Source organism: Eleutherodactylus coqui, chromosome 8 (genome assembly GCF_035609145.1).
Source record: "Eleutherodactylus coqui strain aEleCoq1 chromosome 8, aEleCoq1.hap1, whole genome shotgun sequence".
Taxonomy (NCBI): Eukaryota; Metazoa; Chordata; class Amphibia; order Anura; family Eleutherodactylidae; genus Eleutherodactylus; species Eleutherodactylus coqui.
In genome coordinates, this window is record NC_089844.1 from 186,882,915 (window position 1) to 186,901,675 (window position 18,761).

Genomic DNA, 18,761 nt, shown 5'->3' on the forward strand with positions numbered 1-18,761 from the left:
GATTTTAACGTTTACCGGTCTGTTATTAGTGCAGCATAATCTTCAAACAAAGTGTGGTGAAGCTCAGCCCAGCGGGCGCACAATTCATGAGCGGTACTCATTTTTTAAGGAATCAGTAAGCGAAAATTATCCGTTCATCCACCAGTAAGTGTGGAAACAGCAAAGCGTCCGTGCACATCTCACAAAGTCCTCAGAAATCCACCATCAGAGCGAGCAGAGAATTGTAATTCTGGAAGATTTTACGCAAACATTTGTGGGGTTATCCCTAATGATTGTAGTTGTTACCGGCCCGATGGTTTCATGGAGTCTTTAGTGTTTGTTGCCCAAAATGTGTAAGGCGGCTTCATCACTAAACGTAATGTCAGGATGTGGGGGAGGGGTCACCGGGCTACGTGGAGCGTATGGCAACTCCTACAAGGGGATGTGGTTTGCGCTATAAACCGCAGTGTCCGACACCTTTTTTTTTTCAAAGAGGACACAATCCCGGGGATCATCCTGTAGACGTGACTTCTGCTGCAGCTGGAACAGGAAAACCCAACACGACGGCCCCCCACCCTCCATGATCACAAAGAAGTCAGCAGCGACTATTAAACAGATGGATTGGCTGTGCCGGTTGTTACGATAGTGACCCTCTGCCTTGGCCTGCATGTTCCCCGGACCTTACCCCTTGTGATGAGAGTCTCTATGCCATACCACCCACCATGATATGCGAAGACACATCCCAGAAGCCATTGCATCCGTCAGTCGTGATCCGCTACAACGTGCACGGCAGGACTTGACTACAGGCTCCATGTGTGTCCGGTAATAGAGGGGGCCACACTGATCACCTCTGTCGTGCAACAAAACTTTTTGAGTTTCAGTTTCCATTGATAACTAGATTTTGTAAGAACTTACCGTAAAATCTCTTTCTCGTCTTGTTCATTGGGGGACACAGCAAAGACCTTGGGTATAGCTTCTGCCACTAGGAGGCGACACTAAGCATAAAAAAGTGTTAACTCCTCCCACTAGCTATACCCCTCCTGCAAGCAGCATGCTAGCTCAGTTTGTATGCAAGCAGTAGGAGCAGCCAGTAGGATACAACAATAATAGATAATAATCATACTCACGAACTGTAACTCATTCCAGCACCGTGTGCGACGGCACCAAGGATCCTCCAAACAAGAGGAGTATACGTTACAGTCCTAATACCAGACTGGGTGGGTGCTGTGTCCCCCAATGAACAATGAACTAGTTCTTGTCCACCAATAACTGGTTTTCTCGTCTGTTATCATTGGGGGGGACAGCAAAGACCTTGGGACGTTCTAGAGCAGTACCCAAGGGGGCGGGAAAATATAAGAAGCCGCATGTGTAAGGAAGCAATCTGTCCTTCAACTGCGACCCGCGTTAATGGATTACTAAGCATCCAACATGCTCAGACAGAGCTTAAAGCGGCCTAAGTAAAAGGCCCAATCCACCCTCTGGGGGAAGAAATCCTGACGAGGCACTCGCTGTCAGAGTACCCAAGCCGTAATACGGCCTGAGAATATAACCTTGCTGTGACTGTGACCCTGTATGCCGCGAGTCGATCCGTTGCAAGGAATCCCCCCGGAGACACAGGAATCCAGTTGGAGTTGCCAGGATTAGCAGCCATGCACTAACGTGACTGAAGCATGCCATCTACGCGAAGTACTCTTGCGTAGTCAGACCAAGCCAACTTACCCTGGAGCATTCCTCAGAACTACTGACAAAGGTGCCCACCGATACTCCACTGAAGTGGTCCCGATAGCAACGGCAGACTCACCGCAGGTAGATAACGATCGTCTCCTGTACCGACGGTACAAGGTAGGCATCCAAAGCAGAGTTGTTGGGCCCCAAGCGCCGAGACTTCAGAGAGTTGTCGGCCTTCCGCCAGTCGGCTTAATTGTAAGAGAGCTTCTCTATACTGCCAGGTAGTCAACCTCACCTTCACAGTCCCTCCGTGAGGGAGGACGCACTGAAGATACTACTTGTTGAGATCCGCCCTGTTCCATTCTGGAATTCCGTGTTGACCAAGGCTGGACGATCTGCTGTGTAACCCAACGACCTCCATCCATGACGTCGGCTGTCGGATTAGAGCGTTCACTTGCATGGCCCCACGTGCTTCTGAGGACATCCGTCCCCTGGAATGGAGACTTACTGGGTAATCAACTATCGCTAGCCTCGTACTGGGATTCAATGTTACCGCGAGAATCTACTAGGCCCTGCAAAAGTTGGGCACGCAAGGCAGCAAGGGTTCACTAGAAAGGGATTCTCACTGATCCCCTTGAGCAAAACCCCAGCAGTAGGGGAGGGCCGAACTCTAAAAGTTGCCGACAGTACAAGTATGGACTGTCTTACGCTCTGCTGCAAGTAATAACGCAGGGAAGGTGACGCCTGAGTATCGCAGAGAGCTGCTGGATCTGCCTGACTCCACTCCATTAGGCGTGTTAACCTCCCTATACAGTTCTGCACCCCTTAGGGTCATCAGGAGCTCTGCCTCGGCTGTAGGACAAGTAATCCAGCGGTCATGTCAAGCACAACATGCCCTGTAGTTCAGTGACCGCCTGAAGGAATGCGGACTCACAGTGGATCGGCATGCCAAAACGTCGACTGGAGGGGTGCCCCATGCTTGTAGGAAGCTGCAGGTGTTCATCCCAGGAGAGTAGCCATTAGGCAAAGGTCCAGCGCGCAAGCTCTGCGCAGAGTTCCTATGAGTATTCTCCTTCCCTCAGAAAAGTACCACAGGACTCAGCAAGACCGAAGTACAGCCCAAGGCCATACGAGATGTAGTTCCTGGGATAACTATCTTTGGGAGTGTAACTCTCGTACTATAGCGAGATCACATACCATATATGGTTCTAGCTGGGCCCTGTCCGCGTGGCATCCCAGCATCGGACATTGCGGTCTGTTTGCCTGCAGGGAATGCGGAGGGGCAGCTAGCCGTTACGCCAGGCGCAACTCCAGTCAGGCCTGTCACTGCCATCGGCGTACCGCTGACAATCAGTGTGAGTAACACTGTGCATAGACTGAGATATTCTCTGCTGGCTGTAAGCCAGTACTGCAGCAGAGAGCACACTTGATAAATGGCTCTGTCCCGGACTCCAACCAGTATGTAGGGAACCACTGAGGGGAAAAAACTGACTCCGGCTCAGACCAGTGTATGCACTGCTTTGGGCATGGAAGGCACTACCGGGCTCAGCAGCCTGGTGTCCTGCCAACAAGCGGCCTGAACCCCGTTGTACGTAAGACAAGGTATTCTCCAGCTAGGTGTAGTCTCGTTCCGTAACGAGAGCGCACACAGCATGTGCGCCTTGCCTGCCGCTGTCCGCGTGTCCTCCAGGACAGGGACACTGTGGTGTGATTGCCTGTAGAGAAAGAGTCAGCCCAATTTGTGGCAGACCTGTGAAAGAATGAGTCCAGAGACTCCCTGTGTGACAAGAGATCGCAGACTCTGTAAAATGAAAGTCTCTCCACTTAATCTGGCACTTCAGTGGGAGCCATTCGCTATGCGGCTGTGGCCGCCCCGCGCGCATCTCCTGGACGTGGGCACTGCGGTACATGTGACTGCGGGGGCCAGCAGGGGAGCTGCCGACGGCAAGGCCCAACCCAATGTGGAGCAGACCTGTGCAGTGACGATTTTAGAGTCTCCCTGCGCAGTACCCTATCCAGAAGGGACAGTACCACAGGTGTCAGCAAGCCCAGAGTAATGCTGACCAGAGTTCGCACATTGTTGTCAGTATATATAGTGCTGTAGCGAGAGCGCACTTGGCATGTAGCTCTGGCCGCTTGTCCTCCTGGACTCAGACAGTACGGTACTGCAATAGGGGAGCTACCGACGGGCAAGGCTCAACCCGGCCTGGAGCAGATGATAGGATTCATGATTCCCCGGACTCCCCGTCCGCGCGCCCGGGTAATGCTGACCATCAGTTTGGACGCTGTATACAGTAAGGCGAGATATCCCTTGCTGGATGTATCTCGTACTGCAGCGAGAGCGCACTTGGCATGTGGCTCTGGCTAGCCCCGTCCGTGTGTCCTCCTGGGCACGGATGCTGTGGAACGCTGGCTGCAGGGAACTGCAGGTGGGGCAATGGGGGAGCTACGGACAGGAAAGGCTCAACCCGGTCCGGAGCAGATATGGTTCCAGACGGTCTTTGTGTAGTACCGTGGAAGGTACCAGACGTCTGAGCAGGTCCGGAGAATGCTGCCAATAGTTCAGCACTGTTGTCCGTACATTCCGTACAGTAGCGAGAGCGCACCTAGCACGTGGCTCTGGTCGGCCCCATCTAGGTGTCATAGTAGGGGACTGCAGGAAGGGCCATAGGGGAGCTACCGGCAGCGGAGAGCCCTGATAAACTGCACGTAGTCTGAAGGGGTTCCCAGCAACCCCAACTTCACGCGTGGATTGCGTACGGACGGTAGCCTAACCGTGAGCTGGTGGGCTGCACATTCGCCATATACACCAGTCTATGGCAGTCAAGTTAACTGGACGGTCGTGAGCTACACCATCTGATCAGCGGCAATCAGAACCTGACCTGCGGCGGTGCACACAGGATACGTGCGCCTGAGACCGCTGTAGAGCCGTAGGCGCGTGACGCCATGTTGCGGAAGGGGGGGGCATCCTCCTGGACGCGCCAACGCGAGTAGTAGGAAGTGGCTGCGCGGGACGCGAGTAGAGGGAGCCACGTGACAGCTCTGCGGCAATTTTAAAAGACCAAACACCAACCCATAGGGTCCCTTGCCGTGGCAGGGGAGTCTGAGAGAAGGGGCTAAGCAGGGGCGGGACCCAGCTCAGGAGACGAGTGGGGCCACGTGACTGCACGGCGGCACCTTGAGGGTCCATGAGCCGACACGTGGGGCCCCTAGCCGTGGTGGTGGGGGAGGGGTGCGCAGCGCCATGTTGATTGAGCGCGCGGCGCCATGTTGATTGAGGGCGCGCGGCGCCATGCTGATTGAGGGCGCGCGGCGCCATGCTGATTGAGGGTGCGCGGCGCCATGCTGATTGAGGGTGCGCGGCGCCATGCTGATTGAGGGCGCGCGGCGCCATGCTGATTAGGGGGGCGCGGCGCCATGCTGATTCCATGTTAACTAAGGGGCGTGTGCGCGCGGCGCCATGTTAAAGGGCCCATGCGGGGAGCGGCGCACGGCGCCATGGGACCGCTCTGCAGTACTTTCGAAAGGTCCGCGCGCCAACACGTGGAGCCCCTTCATGTGGGGGGTGTAGCAGCGCCGAGCTGACAGCGGCGCCCCGCTGAGAGGCGCGGGGCCATGTGACCGCTCGGCGGCACTTCTGAAAGGTCCGCCGAGCGCCATGTTGAGAGGGGCGCGCGGGGCCGAGCTGACAGCGGCGCCGAGCTGAGAACGGCGTGCGGCGCCATGTGACCGCTCGCCGGAGTAGGGGTGCCGAGTGTGCGAGGGGGGCGCTCGAGGCTGAGCTGACAGCGGCGCCATTGCTGAGAAGGTACGGCCGTCCAGGCCGAGCCGCTTCGCGGAGGCTCACCTGGCGCCACCATGTTGTGGGGGAGGATCGCGGGCGGAGTGCATCTCCAGCCGCGAACAGGGCCACCTGCAAGCTCGCCGCCGGTGCGCAGCGACAGGATAATGTGCATATTTCGAGCAACAAGCCGCCTGATCAGCGCGGCCACATAACACTCCGGCAACACAACAAGCCGCCAACGGCCAGGAGGCCGCTGACGGCAAGCACGCGCACAAACGCGCCGACACGGGCCAAGTCCCCGCATACGCTTAATGCAAAAAAAAAAAACACAGACATTACGGTCCGCACGGCAGCGGACTAACAAAATAAACCCACATACTTACCTCCTTCCTGAGGTGGGGTGGCTCCTGGGCTACAGCAGAGCTTCTCTCCATCATCGCTTGCCTTTGATGAGGCAGTGGATGCCGGACCATAAATAAGGGGGCTCTATGGCTGGCGGGTCATACTCAGTTTGGTGGCCGAGTGTGCCTCCTTTTCTTCAGAGGGGGCCCGGCAGACAACAGAGGGCTACATATCACCTCTGTTCGCCGCCCTCTGTGGGTTAACGGGGAGAGTCCTGCCTTCCCGTTATGCCCTGGCCTTCCAGGAAAAAAATGAAAAAAATGCAAAAGTAAGAAAAAAATAGTCTCAGCAGGAGAGACAGTCCTGCCTCCTAGACACTAAGCAAAAAACTGAGCTAGTGGGAGGAGTTAACACTTTTTTATGCTTAGTGTCGCCTCCTTGTGGCAGAAGCTATACCCAAGGTCTTTGCTGTGTCCCCCAATGATAACAGACGAGAAATTAAATTTCCATATCGGAGTGTCATAAAACTGGAGTCATGAGGGGTCTCATCAGGAAGACCACCTGTAATAACCTGGCATCTGCCACGAACACCACATCCAGCCTTTTCCAATAATTAGCACAAGAAGCAGCACTAATTTCAGAAGGGAGGGGGTATCCCAGAGGGGAGCATATGGGCCAAACCCGATTAATAACAGAGGGATTTGTTAGCTTAAGCGGCATCAACATGGGGTGGTTAGAGAGGCCTCCGAGGCAACCAGTGGCACAGCTATACATTAGATGTAGAGTACGGTTGTACAAGTAGCGCCATTGTTCTGCATTGTCCCCTCAGTTGGACTCCAGGGACTATGGGAAAGCAGAGTGGCCCAGCAGTAAAGCTGAAGATCCGGGACCGCCACGTTCTTTACAGTATTTAAAGTTGCAATTGGGCTCTCTGATTTACCCGCATAAAAGAGGCCAATACTCTATGAAGCAGTTTAATATACTAGAGGGGGTATAAATAGGGGACTGCAAAACTATGTAAAGCTGATGAAGTCAGTCTGGGCCACACGTATAATAACTGTATTAAGCAAGACTGGGAGAGCGGGGTCTCGAAAGCTGAATACAGACCTGGATAATCTGCCAAATAGGAAGCACCCATCTAAGGGGGCGATACCCCACGAGAGGAGACAGTACACGGATACCCAAGGGTACATACTAGACTTATTCCAGTGACTCTTTAAGCCCGAGAAGGACCCGGATCTAGTAATCGAGTACTTTGATGGGACTGATCTGGCTCTGCTAGTAAGGCGTCCGCTCATCAGTATTTACCTGGGTAGATTTTATTTTCTACTGGACAAATAGTGATCCGTATTTGCCCAATATAAAATAGCAAAAAGAAAGCAAAAACGTGAAAAAAATAATGCTGCATTTGTAGAAGCCGCTGTGGAGTACAGCCGTGTGAACAGATAGAACTACATTAGCTCCATATGATGGTCCGTAAAACATGCAGATAATCTACACTTCCTGTGAAAGAGGCTACAAGTTATTCCCTCCCAGCTCTAGCGCCTCCTCAGTCATGTTCACAGTCAGGGCTCTTCTACACAGGCATAAATATGCTGCGAATCACGCACGTTTTTTAATGCGCTTAATACCCAGTGAACAGAACACATTGATTTCAACCGCTTCATTCGTATTTTTCGTGTGATTTTTGGTTGCGTGAAAAAATAAGCGGCCCGTCATATTGTGGTGCACCAAATGCAGAAGCGGAAATCTACAGTTGGTACGCATGAAATGTGTATTCACTGCCATAAACAATGGCCGACTCTGCAGATTATTACTGCGCCTGTGAATAAGTGCATATTTCTGCATGGAGAGCATCCGCAGAAGGGCCGCAATACGCGTGTCGGTCTGTGAATACACCGTGTATCTACGGACAGAGATACGCTCGCGCCTGAGTGAATGAGCCCTCAGTATCGCCTCCTCGCGGTTATTTCACAGATACCATACCTCCAAGTCGATGACTAAACCGGGCTGACACAGCTGCGTCTCGAAGCTCAAAGAATGAAGCTCTTCAGTAACTATGAGGGGCCCCTAAAAAAGAATGAAAAACAACAATTTATCATTTTCTACACATTAAGCAGAAATGAGCAAATGCTGATCGCGGCTGTTAACCCTCTAAATGCCATTGTCAGTACTGACAATAGCATTTACATGCCCTGATCATTCTTTGGGGTCCAGAAGGGCCCACCGCGAAGGGATCGCAGGGTGCCGCTCGGGTTCCATGGCCCCTAGGGCTGCCCTGAATAAATGCCTATGAAGGCGGTCCTGTGGCACTTTGAATGCCGCCATCTCGGATTCAACTCTAAATTTTCCAATGGGAAGGTCAGTGTGTGATCTATCAGACTAGCGGAGGATTTCACCAGAAACCAACAGTGGGCTTCATTATAGCAGAACTTTATTCTCATGCTAAGTTTTTATTGATACCGCTCCAGGGTACATTACACTTGTTGATCACATTTTATTCCATTTTTTTTAGGAGAATGGGTGTCCAAAAAACACATTGTAGGTTTAATAATTAATTAAGTCTGAATTTGGTGCACACAGCAATACCAATTGTGGGGTTTTTTTTACATGAAAAATAGGAAAGAGTTTGTAAAAAAAAAAAAAAAACAAGTTTTGATATTTTTTAATATTTAAAACAATTTTATTCAACTTATTTTTAAGTTTTTTTTAATCCCATAAGGATCCTGAATAGAGATGAGCGAGCATACTCGCTAAGGCAAACTACTCGAGCGAGTAGTGCCTTATGCGAGTACCTGCCCGCTAGTTTCTAAAGATTCAGGTGCTGGCGGGGGGGCGGCAGAGAGGAACAGGGGGAAAAATCTCTCTCTCACTCCCTCCCCCCCCCCCCCCCCGCCTCCTCCCTGCTTACTCCCGCAACTCAGCGCTCTCCCCCGCCGTCACCCGAATCTTTAGAGACGAGCGGGCAGGTACTCGCATAAGGCACTACTTGCTCGAGTAGTTTGCCTTAGCGAGTACGCTCGCTCATCTCTAATCCTGAACTTTTGGTAGTTTGATGATGTTTGCAATACACTGCAATACTTCAGTATTGCATTATATTGTATGTTTAACCATAGTCTATTAGGGACCTTTCAGATAGGCGAGAATTAGCCCGCACGATGCACCCACCACAAGCCACAGTGAACTCCTCACCAAAATCCACAAGATACCTTTCATGTGGCTGCTTAGAAGCAGCATCCAAACAGTTAATTGTATTGACTGCTCCTAGTCTCTAGCACTACAGTTGCTGTTGGGTGTCAGCTGTAAGAAACAGCCAGATTTAGGATGGTATGGCTTCCGTGTCCGCTCCATATACCACCCATAATCGCCCTCATACATTTATTCTGGGTGCTCCCAAATAGATTAAACCTAGGAAATCCCCATAGAATTAATTACCTCGTTAGTTCGGCATCCTGCATTCTTCTGCTCCTTCAATTGCTATAAGCATACAAAGCAGTTAAATGAAAGGGTATGACATGTATGAAGTCATTCTGCATTTTCCCAGATTCACAGTCACAGTACAGCCACGTTCACACGGATTCTAGTTTTTGTATTCTATTCAAAGATATGTTTTGTTTTTTTCTCTTTTACGAAATTAGGAAAAAAGGTACCTTTAACCACTTATCAACATCTGATCGCCCCAATTACCTGGCAGGGCACCAATCAGTGGGCCTATACTGAAGATCTCAGTGACTGCTCAGCCTTTGTAGAGTGACCAATCACAGCGCTTGTGAGATCAGATCCCGAGAGAGGTTTCACTTACCGACTCTGATCTTATGTCTCACAGATTAGAGAGAAGATCAGAGCCGAAGGACACCTCCTCTCCTGCGCCCACTGTTTCTCATTAGTGCCCACTAACCCACGTTCTGTAGCCAACACCCCCCTCCAGCGCTGCGGTGACCCAGTTCTACCGGCGGCTCATTGGTTCATTTCTAGTGAAGAATGCATTTGTTAATATTTGCTGGCCAGGAGTACATAACATCTAGCAATGGCCACCATCACCCTATAACATGTGGGCTCACACTAAAAACAAGATGAATAACAAGAAGAAACACTGTTCTTCACCACCAGAAATGACACCAAGAATTACATCAAAGTTTTTATTAATCCCTTAACGACGGCCCCATCGGGATTCTACGTCCTGGCCTGCTGGGCTTTATTCCTAGAGGACGTAGTTTTATGCATCCTCTAGGAATGACAGCCCTGCAGGCTCAGGACGCGATAGCTCCATGCTGCCGGTTACCGGAGGTAGCCAACAGCGGGCCGCGGGACCCCACCCCCGGTAACGCGATCGCCAGTATCCACCGGATACCGGCGATCGCGTTAAAGTCAATGCAGAGTTAAAAACAATTAAAGTTTCAGCTCCCCTTACGGATCCGATCCGTAAGGGGAGCTGAGAGTACTCACCCCTGGTCCTCCGCAGCGCCCGGATCCTTCGGTCTTCTCCCCGGCACTGCCGTCGGCGTCTGCGCATGCGCGCCAGACGAATTACGTCACGAGCATGCGCAGAGAGCCGGGAGGCCTGGTAAATTTAAAGACTCCCTGCTCCTGGCTAGAATGAGTAGCCAAGAGCAGGGAGCTGTCACCGGGAGCCGCTGTATGCGGTTCCCGGTCACATGATCGCTGCTATCCAATGGATAGCAGCGATCATGTAAAAGTAAAAAGAAAGTTTAAAAAGTGTAAAAAAAAAAAAAAGATAAAAACTTTGTTTCATCTCCCCTCATGGATCATATCCATGAGGGGAGATGAAATTAGGTACCTTAAGCCCCCAGATTTATCTGCGGACCTTGCCCGGCTTTTGCGCACGCGTCTGTCGCCAAAATGGCGGACGCAGGCGCAAAAGCCGCAGATTGGCACGGTAATTTAAAATCTCCCCGCACCTGGATACTAAATGTAGCCAAGAGCCTGGAGATTTCATGGGCGGCCACGGTACGCGTTTCCCAGTCACGTGATCACCGTTATCCAATGGATAACGGCGATCACGTAAAAGAAAAAAAAAGCTCAATTTTCACCTCCCATCACGGATTGGATCCGTGAGGGGAGGTGAAATTACTTAAATAAAGCCACCAGCGATGTCCCCTGACGGGATTCTTATCCGCGGACCTTCCCCCAGTTTTGGCGCATGCGCCCGTCGCCAAAATGGCGGACGCAAGCGCAGAAGCTGGGGAGGGCAAGAGAAAATTTAAAATCTTCTTGCTCCTGGCTACTAAAGGTAGCCAAGAGCTTAGAGATGTCACGGGGGGCCGCGGTGAGCGGTCTTTGGTCACATGATCGCCATTATCCAATGGATAATGGCGGTCACGTAAAAGTCAAAAGACAGTTAAAGTTTGACGCTCTGTTCAGTTTGGGCCCCGTTGTGCATCCAGACAGAAGATTAGGGCCACAATGGGTATGTTTCTGAACACGGGACAAACGGGGGTATCCATTTTTGGGTGAAAGCCTCCATTTATATGTCTGCTGTCCAAAAAAAAAATGTTTTAAAATCACATAATTGATTTAAAAAAAAAAAAAATCGTACTTTTTTCCGTCTACTTTGCTTTGCTTCATTCAAAAACTGTTGGGTCAAAATATGCAGTACACCCCTAGATTAATGCGCTAAGAGGTCTAGTATCCAAAATGTGGTCATTTGTGGGGGTCCTCTGTCGTTTTGGCCGCTCGAGGGCTCTACAAGTGACCAATGGGGCCTGAAACGCCTTCAAGCAAAATGTCTGATCTGAAAGCCATCGGCTGCTTCTTTCGGTTTTGGCACCGTTGTGCATACGGACAGAAGATTAGGGCCACAATGGGTATGTTTATGAACACAGGACAAACGGGGGTATGCATTTTGAGGTGTAAATCCTCGTTTTCATGTGCACTATAGAAAAATATTCTGTGTTAAAAATTACGTATTTGTAAAAATATGAAATTTTATTTTTTTTACTCTAAATTGCATTAATTCCTGAAAAGAAACTGTGGGGTCAAAATACTCCTGACCCTCCTCAGTGAATACACTAAGGGGTGTAGTTTTTAAAATGGGGTCATTTGTGGGGTTATCTATAATTCTGACACCTATGAGCCTTTACAATCTTGGCTTGGTGCCGGAAAATAAAGCGTTCCTCAAAATGTTGATAAGTAATGTTAAATTTGTACGTCTCCTAAATGGTTAAAAAAAACCTAAAGTTTTGCAAACGTGTGTCCAGAATAAAGTGAACAGATGGAAGTATATATCTGAGCAAAAATTTGTACAGTATGTTTGCACATATTTGAGATATTATAGTTGAAAACGTGAAAAAATGACAATTTTTTCAAATTTCCCATTTTTGGGGTTTTTAATAAATATACACAAATTCTATGGGTCTATTTTTACCACCTAAATGAAGTACAACATGTGGCGAAAAAACAACGTCAGAATCACTTGGATATGTAAAGCCTTCACGGAGTTATGATATGTTAAGTGACACATGTCAGATTTCCAAAATTTGGCTCCGTCACTAAGGCGCAAACAGGCTTCGTCACTAAGGGGTTAATGAACCAAAACAAAACGATTTTTTGGACGTACCCCAAATTTATGGAATATCACCACCTCATAAGAGCTATAATAAATGGCGTCGGCAAAAAACCCGTAGGGTGACACAAGTATCGCCTATATGGGTATAAACAAGGCCTACAAATACCCACATGGATGCAAACATCTGCAACTTCTCCGTGCCAGAAACTGGAGAGCATTACTGTTATTAATGTCTCCCAGCGTTACTAACCCACGAGGGCTGCGGAGCACAACATGTATACTCAGTGCTATACTGATACAAGGAGCACCACAACAATCAGTACCTCCACCTGTGCGGTGGCTCCTCCCTATAGCAGTCTGGCTGCCTGCATGCTGGGGGTTGTGGTGCTTCTACCTGCCCTATCGTATCAGTATATCAGTGAGTATACGGCCACTTTCTGGGATTTTTTGTCTGTTTCTATTTCCCTTTTCGGTGATTTCCCATTTGGACGGGGACGCACATTACTGTCTGTTGTCTGTAGTGAATGGTAAGGGCTCCTGTCCACGGGCGAATATTCACTCCGTTCCCCGTGGCGACAATCCGGCCGCGGGGAACGCAGTGAACGCTTTCCATAGCGTTGCTATGGAAACTGCAGCCCCCCCTGTCCACGAACGAAGAATCATAGCGATTCTCCGCTCGAGCTGGTAATTCACAGCATGCTGGGAATTGCCGCGATTCTCCGCGGTGAGCCTATCTGTCAGGCTTCTGCTCCCGGGCGGCGGCTCTCCGCCGCAGGATACTGCAACGCCCGTGGACAGGCGCCTAATTCTATAATTCTGGGATGGGGAAATAACTTACCAAATGCCTAAATTCTGCTGCCAAGCATCCATTAGTGGATTCCTCCATATTCATGACTTTTGTGTGTGTGCCTAAAGTGTTAAATTTACGGAACCTTAAAAGACAATAATAAAAAAACAAGAAGTTAGTCAAATGAGGTAAAAATCTACTGCCTGTAATGTCAAGCTGGATTTACATTGGCTACAAACGGTCACTTGGCTTGTACTGCATCTAGAAATACATGGCTGCGCACACACATTAATGCTCACTCTATATAGCCAAAAGCATGTGGATATACAACATGCACATGAGACTGTTGACCATGGAGTCATGGGGGCGGAGTCTGACCACCTCTTCGTCTACATCCCCTAGACTGACAGGTGCTCACTGGTGAACGTGGAGTCATGGGCGCGGAGCCTGCCGACCTCTCCGCCTGGATCTCCTGGACTGGCAGGTGCTCACTGGTGACCATGGAGTCAAGGAGGCGGAGTCTGACCACCTCTCCGCCTACATCTCCTAGACTGACAGGAGCTCACTGGTGAATGTGGAGTCATGGGGGCGAAACTGTCGACCTCTCCGCCTGGATCTCCTAGACTGACAGGTGCTCACCAGTGAACGTGGAGTCATGGGGTGGAGCCTGATCACTTCTCTGTCTGCATCTCCTAGACGGTCAAGTGCTCACTGGTGAATGTGGAGTCATGAGGGCGGAGCCTGACCCCCTCTCCACCTGCATCTCCTAGACTGACAGGTGCTCAGCATTTATACAAACAGGGAGATGGCTGTAAGGATGCTTTCACAGGGAGCAGAATTCCCCTTATGCCCATGATGGCACCAGTAACATAGTATGTAAGGCTGAATGAAGACAATGTCCATCTAGTCCAGCCTGTCTATCCTCCTGTGTTGATCCAGAGGAAGGCAAAAAACCCCAAGGGCAGAAGCCAATTTAGCCCTTCTGGGGAAAAAATTCCTTCCCGACTCCCTAATGGCAATCAGACTGTTCCCTGGATCAACCCCTAATAGTTCCTACCTGCCTGTATACCCGGATTGACAATTAACTTAAGACTTGTATCCCATAATGTCCTTCTTCTCCAGAAAGACATCAAGTCCCCTTTTAAACTCCTCTATGGATTTTGCAATCACCACTTCCTCCGGCAGAGAGTTCCACAGTCTAACTGCTCTTACAGTAAAGAATCCCCTTCTATGTTGGTGAAACCTACTTTCCTCTAATCGTAGCGGATGTCCTCTTGTTACCGTCGCAGTCCTGGGTGTAAACAGATCTTGGGAGAGATCCTTGTATTGTTCCCTCATGTACTTATACATGGTTATTTGATCACCTCTTAGCTGTCTTTTTTCCAGGGTGAATAATCCCAATTTGGATAGCCTCTCTGGGTATTCCAGTCCCTTTATTCCATGTATTAGTTTAGTTGCCCTTCTTTGAATCCCCTCAAGCACTGTGACATCTTTCCTGAGCACCGGTGACCAGAATTGTACGCAGTATTCCATGTGAGGCCTGACAAGTGCCTTATATAATGGAAGGATAATGTTCTTGTCCTTCGCCCCTATACCTCTTTTGATGCACCCCAAGACTTTATTTGCCTTTGCAGCAGCTGACTGGCATTGGTTACTCCAGTTTAGTCTATTATCCACTAATACCCCCAGATCCTTTTCCATATCACTTTTCCCCAGCGGTACCCCATTAAGTGAATATTGGTAACATGCGTTTCTCCTGCCCATGTGCATAGTCTCACATTTTTCAACATTGAACTTCACTTGCCTTTTTCTGCCCAAGCCCCCAGCTTATCCAGGTCCGTTTGTAGCCGCACATTGTCCTCCGTTGCATTAATTATATTGTATAATTTTGTGTCATCTGCAAATATTGATATTTTGCTGTGCAACCCCTCTATCAGGTCATTGATAAATATGTTGAACAGAGTGGGGCCTAATACTGAACCCTGTGGCACCCCGCTAGCGACTGTGGTCCAATCAGAGTACGAACCATTTATTACCACCCTCTGCTTTCTATCATTGAGCCAATTTTTTACCCACTTACACACGTTTTCGCCCAGTCCGAGCTGCCTCATTTTGTATATTAGCCTATTATGTGGCACGGTGTCAAACGCTTTAGAGAAGTCCAGATATACGAGATCAATAGATTCTCCCTGGTCCAGCTTAGAGCTTACTTCATCGTAGAAACTGATCAGATTTGTCTGACATTAGCGACCCTTCATGAATCCATGCTGGTGAGGAGTTATTCCCTTGTTCTCCTTGAGGCACTCATCGATGGCGTCTCTCAGAATCCCCTCGAAAATTTTTCCCGCTACTGAAGTGAGACTTACTGGCCTGTAGTTACCAGGCTCACTTTTGCTCCCTTTTTTGTAAATTGGAACCACGTTGGCAATTCCCCAATCCAATGGTACTACACCAGTCTTGATAGTGTCTAGAAATATTAGATATAGCGGCTTAGCTATCTCGTCACTTAGTTCCCTTAGTATCCTTGGGTGTAATCCATCTGGGCCCGGCGATTTATCAATTCTAGTCTTCTTTAGTCGCTTCCGCACCTCCTCCTGCGTTAGGTATGAGATATTTTGCGAGGGGTTTATTTTATTCCCCTGCATCTCGTGTGGCATTTCCTTTTCGTTTGTGAATACACTTGAGAAGAAACTGTTTAGTAGATTTGCTTTCCCTCCGTCATCATCAATGATCTCTCCTGCATTATTTTTTAAAGGGCCAGTGCTCTCCCTGCAAATCCTTTTGCTGTTAATATAGTTGAAAAATAGCTTCGGGTTGTTTTTGCTCTCTTTGGCGATCCGTCTTTCTGCTTCCTCCTTGGCAGTTTTGATCTTATCTTTGCATATTTTGTTTTTTTCCCTGTATGATTTTAGCGCTTCTTCGCTGCCTTGTTGCTTTAGTAGTTTGACTGCTTTCTTTTTTTCGTTTATTGCCCCTTTTACCGTCTTGTCGAGCCACATTGGTTTCCTTTTAGTTGAGTTTCTTTTATTTTTAAAGGGAATGAACTGCTCACATGAGGTGATTAGGATCCTTTTGAACTTTTCCCATTTGTCCTCCGTACTGATATTTTTGAGGATGTTGTCCCAATTAATGTTACCGATACTAGTTCTAAGCTGATCAAATTTTGTTTTACTAAAGTTTAGTTTCTTTGTCGCTCCTTGATAAGGCTTCTTATTGAATGACAGCTGGAAGATAGTTGATTATATTGTGGTCACTGTTCCCCAAGTGCCCCTCAACCTGCACCCCCATTATACGTTCCGGTTTGTTAGTTAGTACTAGGTCCAGAATGGCCCTCCCTCTTGTTGGTTCCTGTACCATTTGGTTCAGGTAATTGTCTTTAATTACTCTCAAGAACTTATCACCCCTGTGAGATTTGCAGGTTTCCTTCTCCCATGTTATATCTGGATAATTAAAGTCTCCCATGATAATTACTTCATTGCGGTTTGACACCTCTTCTATCTGCCTTAATAGTAAGTTTTCAGTTTCTTCTGTTGCTTTTGGTGGTCTATAGAAGACCCCTATCAGGATTTTGTTATTTTTTCCTCCCTGTATTTCTACCCACAGAGATTCCACCTGTTCTTCCCCTACCCCTATATCCTCCCGTAGCCTCGGCTTCAAGTTCGAATTGACGTACAGACATACCCCTCCCCTTTCTGGTTCCTTCGGTCCCTTCTGAAGAGATTGTACCCCTGCAAATTCGCCGCCCAATCGCACTTATCATCAAGCCATGTTTCCGTAATTCCGACTATATCATTATTTTCATCAGTCATTCTCGCTTCAAGCTCACCCACTTTACCGATCAGACTTCTTGCATTCGTGGTCATACAATTTATATCGTTTTCTTTGTTTTTTACATTTGTTTTGTTGCTATTCGTACTAATGGCTGATCTATCACTTCTAACTGTGCTAACCCCACCCCCTACTCGACCCCCATTCCCTTTGCTTGGACCCGGGTCGCTAGTTACACTGGCTACCCCACTATTTCTCTTTTTGCCCTCCCCCCCAGTCCCTAGTTTAAACAGTGAGAGTCCACACCTCCCAGATCTCTGTAAAGGCGGGCACACACGTCACCTCCTGTGTTGTTGCACCTGGCCGGGGAAGGGGGGGGGTTGTGGTGCTTTCTTCATCAGGTGGAGTTCAGGTGTGTACTGCCTCGGGGCAGGCCTAGTATTATCAAGGATTGGGGTAAGGGAAGAAACGAGCGCTTTCTGAGAGGATCTCCAGCCAGTCCAGAGTAGAATCACCCTGCAGAAGGGATTGAATTCTGCTTTTTTCCTAACCCTTCATGAATTGTAATGGGGACGCTATATGTGTGCCCAATAATCAGCCCGAGGATCTGTATGGTCTTTGCTTGGGGACTACGGCCTTTTATGGTTCTGGCTGTAGCCCCATAGCCTTTATGGCTTTGCCTATAGCATATTAACCTTTATAGTTTTGATGGGCCTATAGCCTTTGATGGTTCTACTTATAGCATAATACGCCTTATAGCATTTATGGTTCCACCTATAGCCCGTTAGCCTTCATGGCTTTACTTATAGTCTTACGGTTCTGTCTGTAGCCTGATAGCCTTTATGGCTTTGTCTATAGCATAATAGCCTTTATAGCTTTACCAATAACCTTATGGCTTTGACTATAGCCTAATAGCCTTTATGGCGTTGCCTATAGCCTTTTATGGCTCTGCCTATACCCTGTTAGCCTTTATGGCTTTTGTTTAAAGCCTTGGGGCTTTGTCTACAGCCAGATAGCCTTTATGGCTCTGTCTGTAGCCTAACAGCCTTTTATAGTTTTACCTTTAAGCTTATGGCCTATAGCTTTTATGACTTTGCCTATAACCTTTATGGCTTTGCCTATCACCTTTAAGGCTCTACTTATAGCATAACAGCCTTCATAGATTTACCTATAACCTTACGGTTGTGGCCTTGGCCTTCCGGACGGTTGTGGACTTGGCCTATAGCCTTGGTGGTTTTCGTCCCGAGGCCTTTGCCTTATGGCCTAAATATGGTTTACGACTTTACCTGCAACTTTTACGGCTTTTGTGGTTTTTGCTCTGTAGCCCGATATCTTTTATGACTTTACCCGTAGCTTTTATGGCTTTGCCTATACCCGTTTTAATTAGGGCCTCCGTGCCGCACATAGGCACGAATAGCAACTGTGCTTGGCTTTGGGCATTTGGTCTCTGGGCCTCCCCTATGCCTGTAGGCTTGTGGCTACTGAGCTTTGCCTATGGCTCTATGATCTGCCTTTGACCTATAGCCTTCAGGCTCTGCCTAGGACCTGTTTACTTAAATCCTCTGTGTTGGGCTGCTGGCCGGTGACCTTCAGTGGGATGGCAATAGCTGAAGCCTCTTCTTCCTCAGCACACATCTTCAGTAAGGTATCTATGGTAAAGAATACCATTGGAGATCTGAGATAAGACTGTTCTGATGATTGCATAAGTACAAAATGACAGATGGATGGAAGTTACAAGTTACCTCCGATGGGAATGTTATAGGAGCAGCTTTCTTCCTAAAGTTGCCCCCCTATGTGGAGTCGTTGTAGGAGTCTTTTATACTTTGGGACATCTGCTTTTGATAAACTGTCCACACGGATCCTCCTAACTTTAAAATCAAGTACTTTAAGCTAGAATTTGTGCTCAG

At 48.6% G+C, this 18,761-nt stretch overlaps 1 protein-coding gene across 3 annotated transcripts in view; it reads right to left on the reverse strand.

Moving 5' to 3' along the window:
* Nucleotides 1–18,761, reverse strand: part of LOC136577272 (signal transducer and activator of transcription 1-alpha/beta-like) — a 145,065-nt gene that overhangs the window by 48,116 nt on the left and 78,188 nt on the right. For all 3 annotated transcript variants that reach the window (XM_066577117.1, XM_066577119.1, XM_066577118.1), the window contains 3 exons: nucleotides 13,138–13,231; nucleotides 9,209–9,250; nucleotides 7,760–7,843 (listed from right to left, as the gene is read on the reverse strand). In XM_066577117.1, coding sequence (XP_066433214.1) covers nucleotides 7,760–7,843; nucleotides 9,209–9,250; nucleotides 13,138–13,231 — 220 coding nt within the window. The remainder of the gene's footprint in view (nucleotides 1–7,759; nucleotides 7,844–9,208; nucleotides 9,251–13,137; nucleotides 13,232–18,761) is intronic.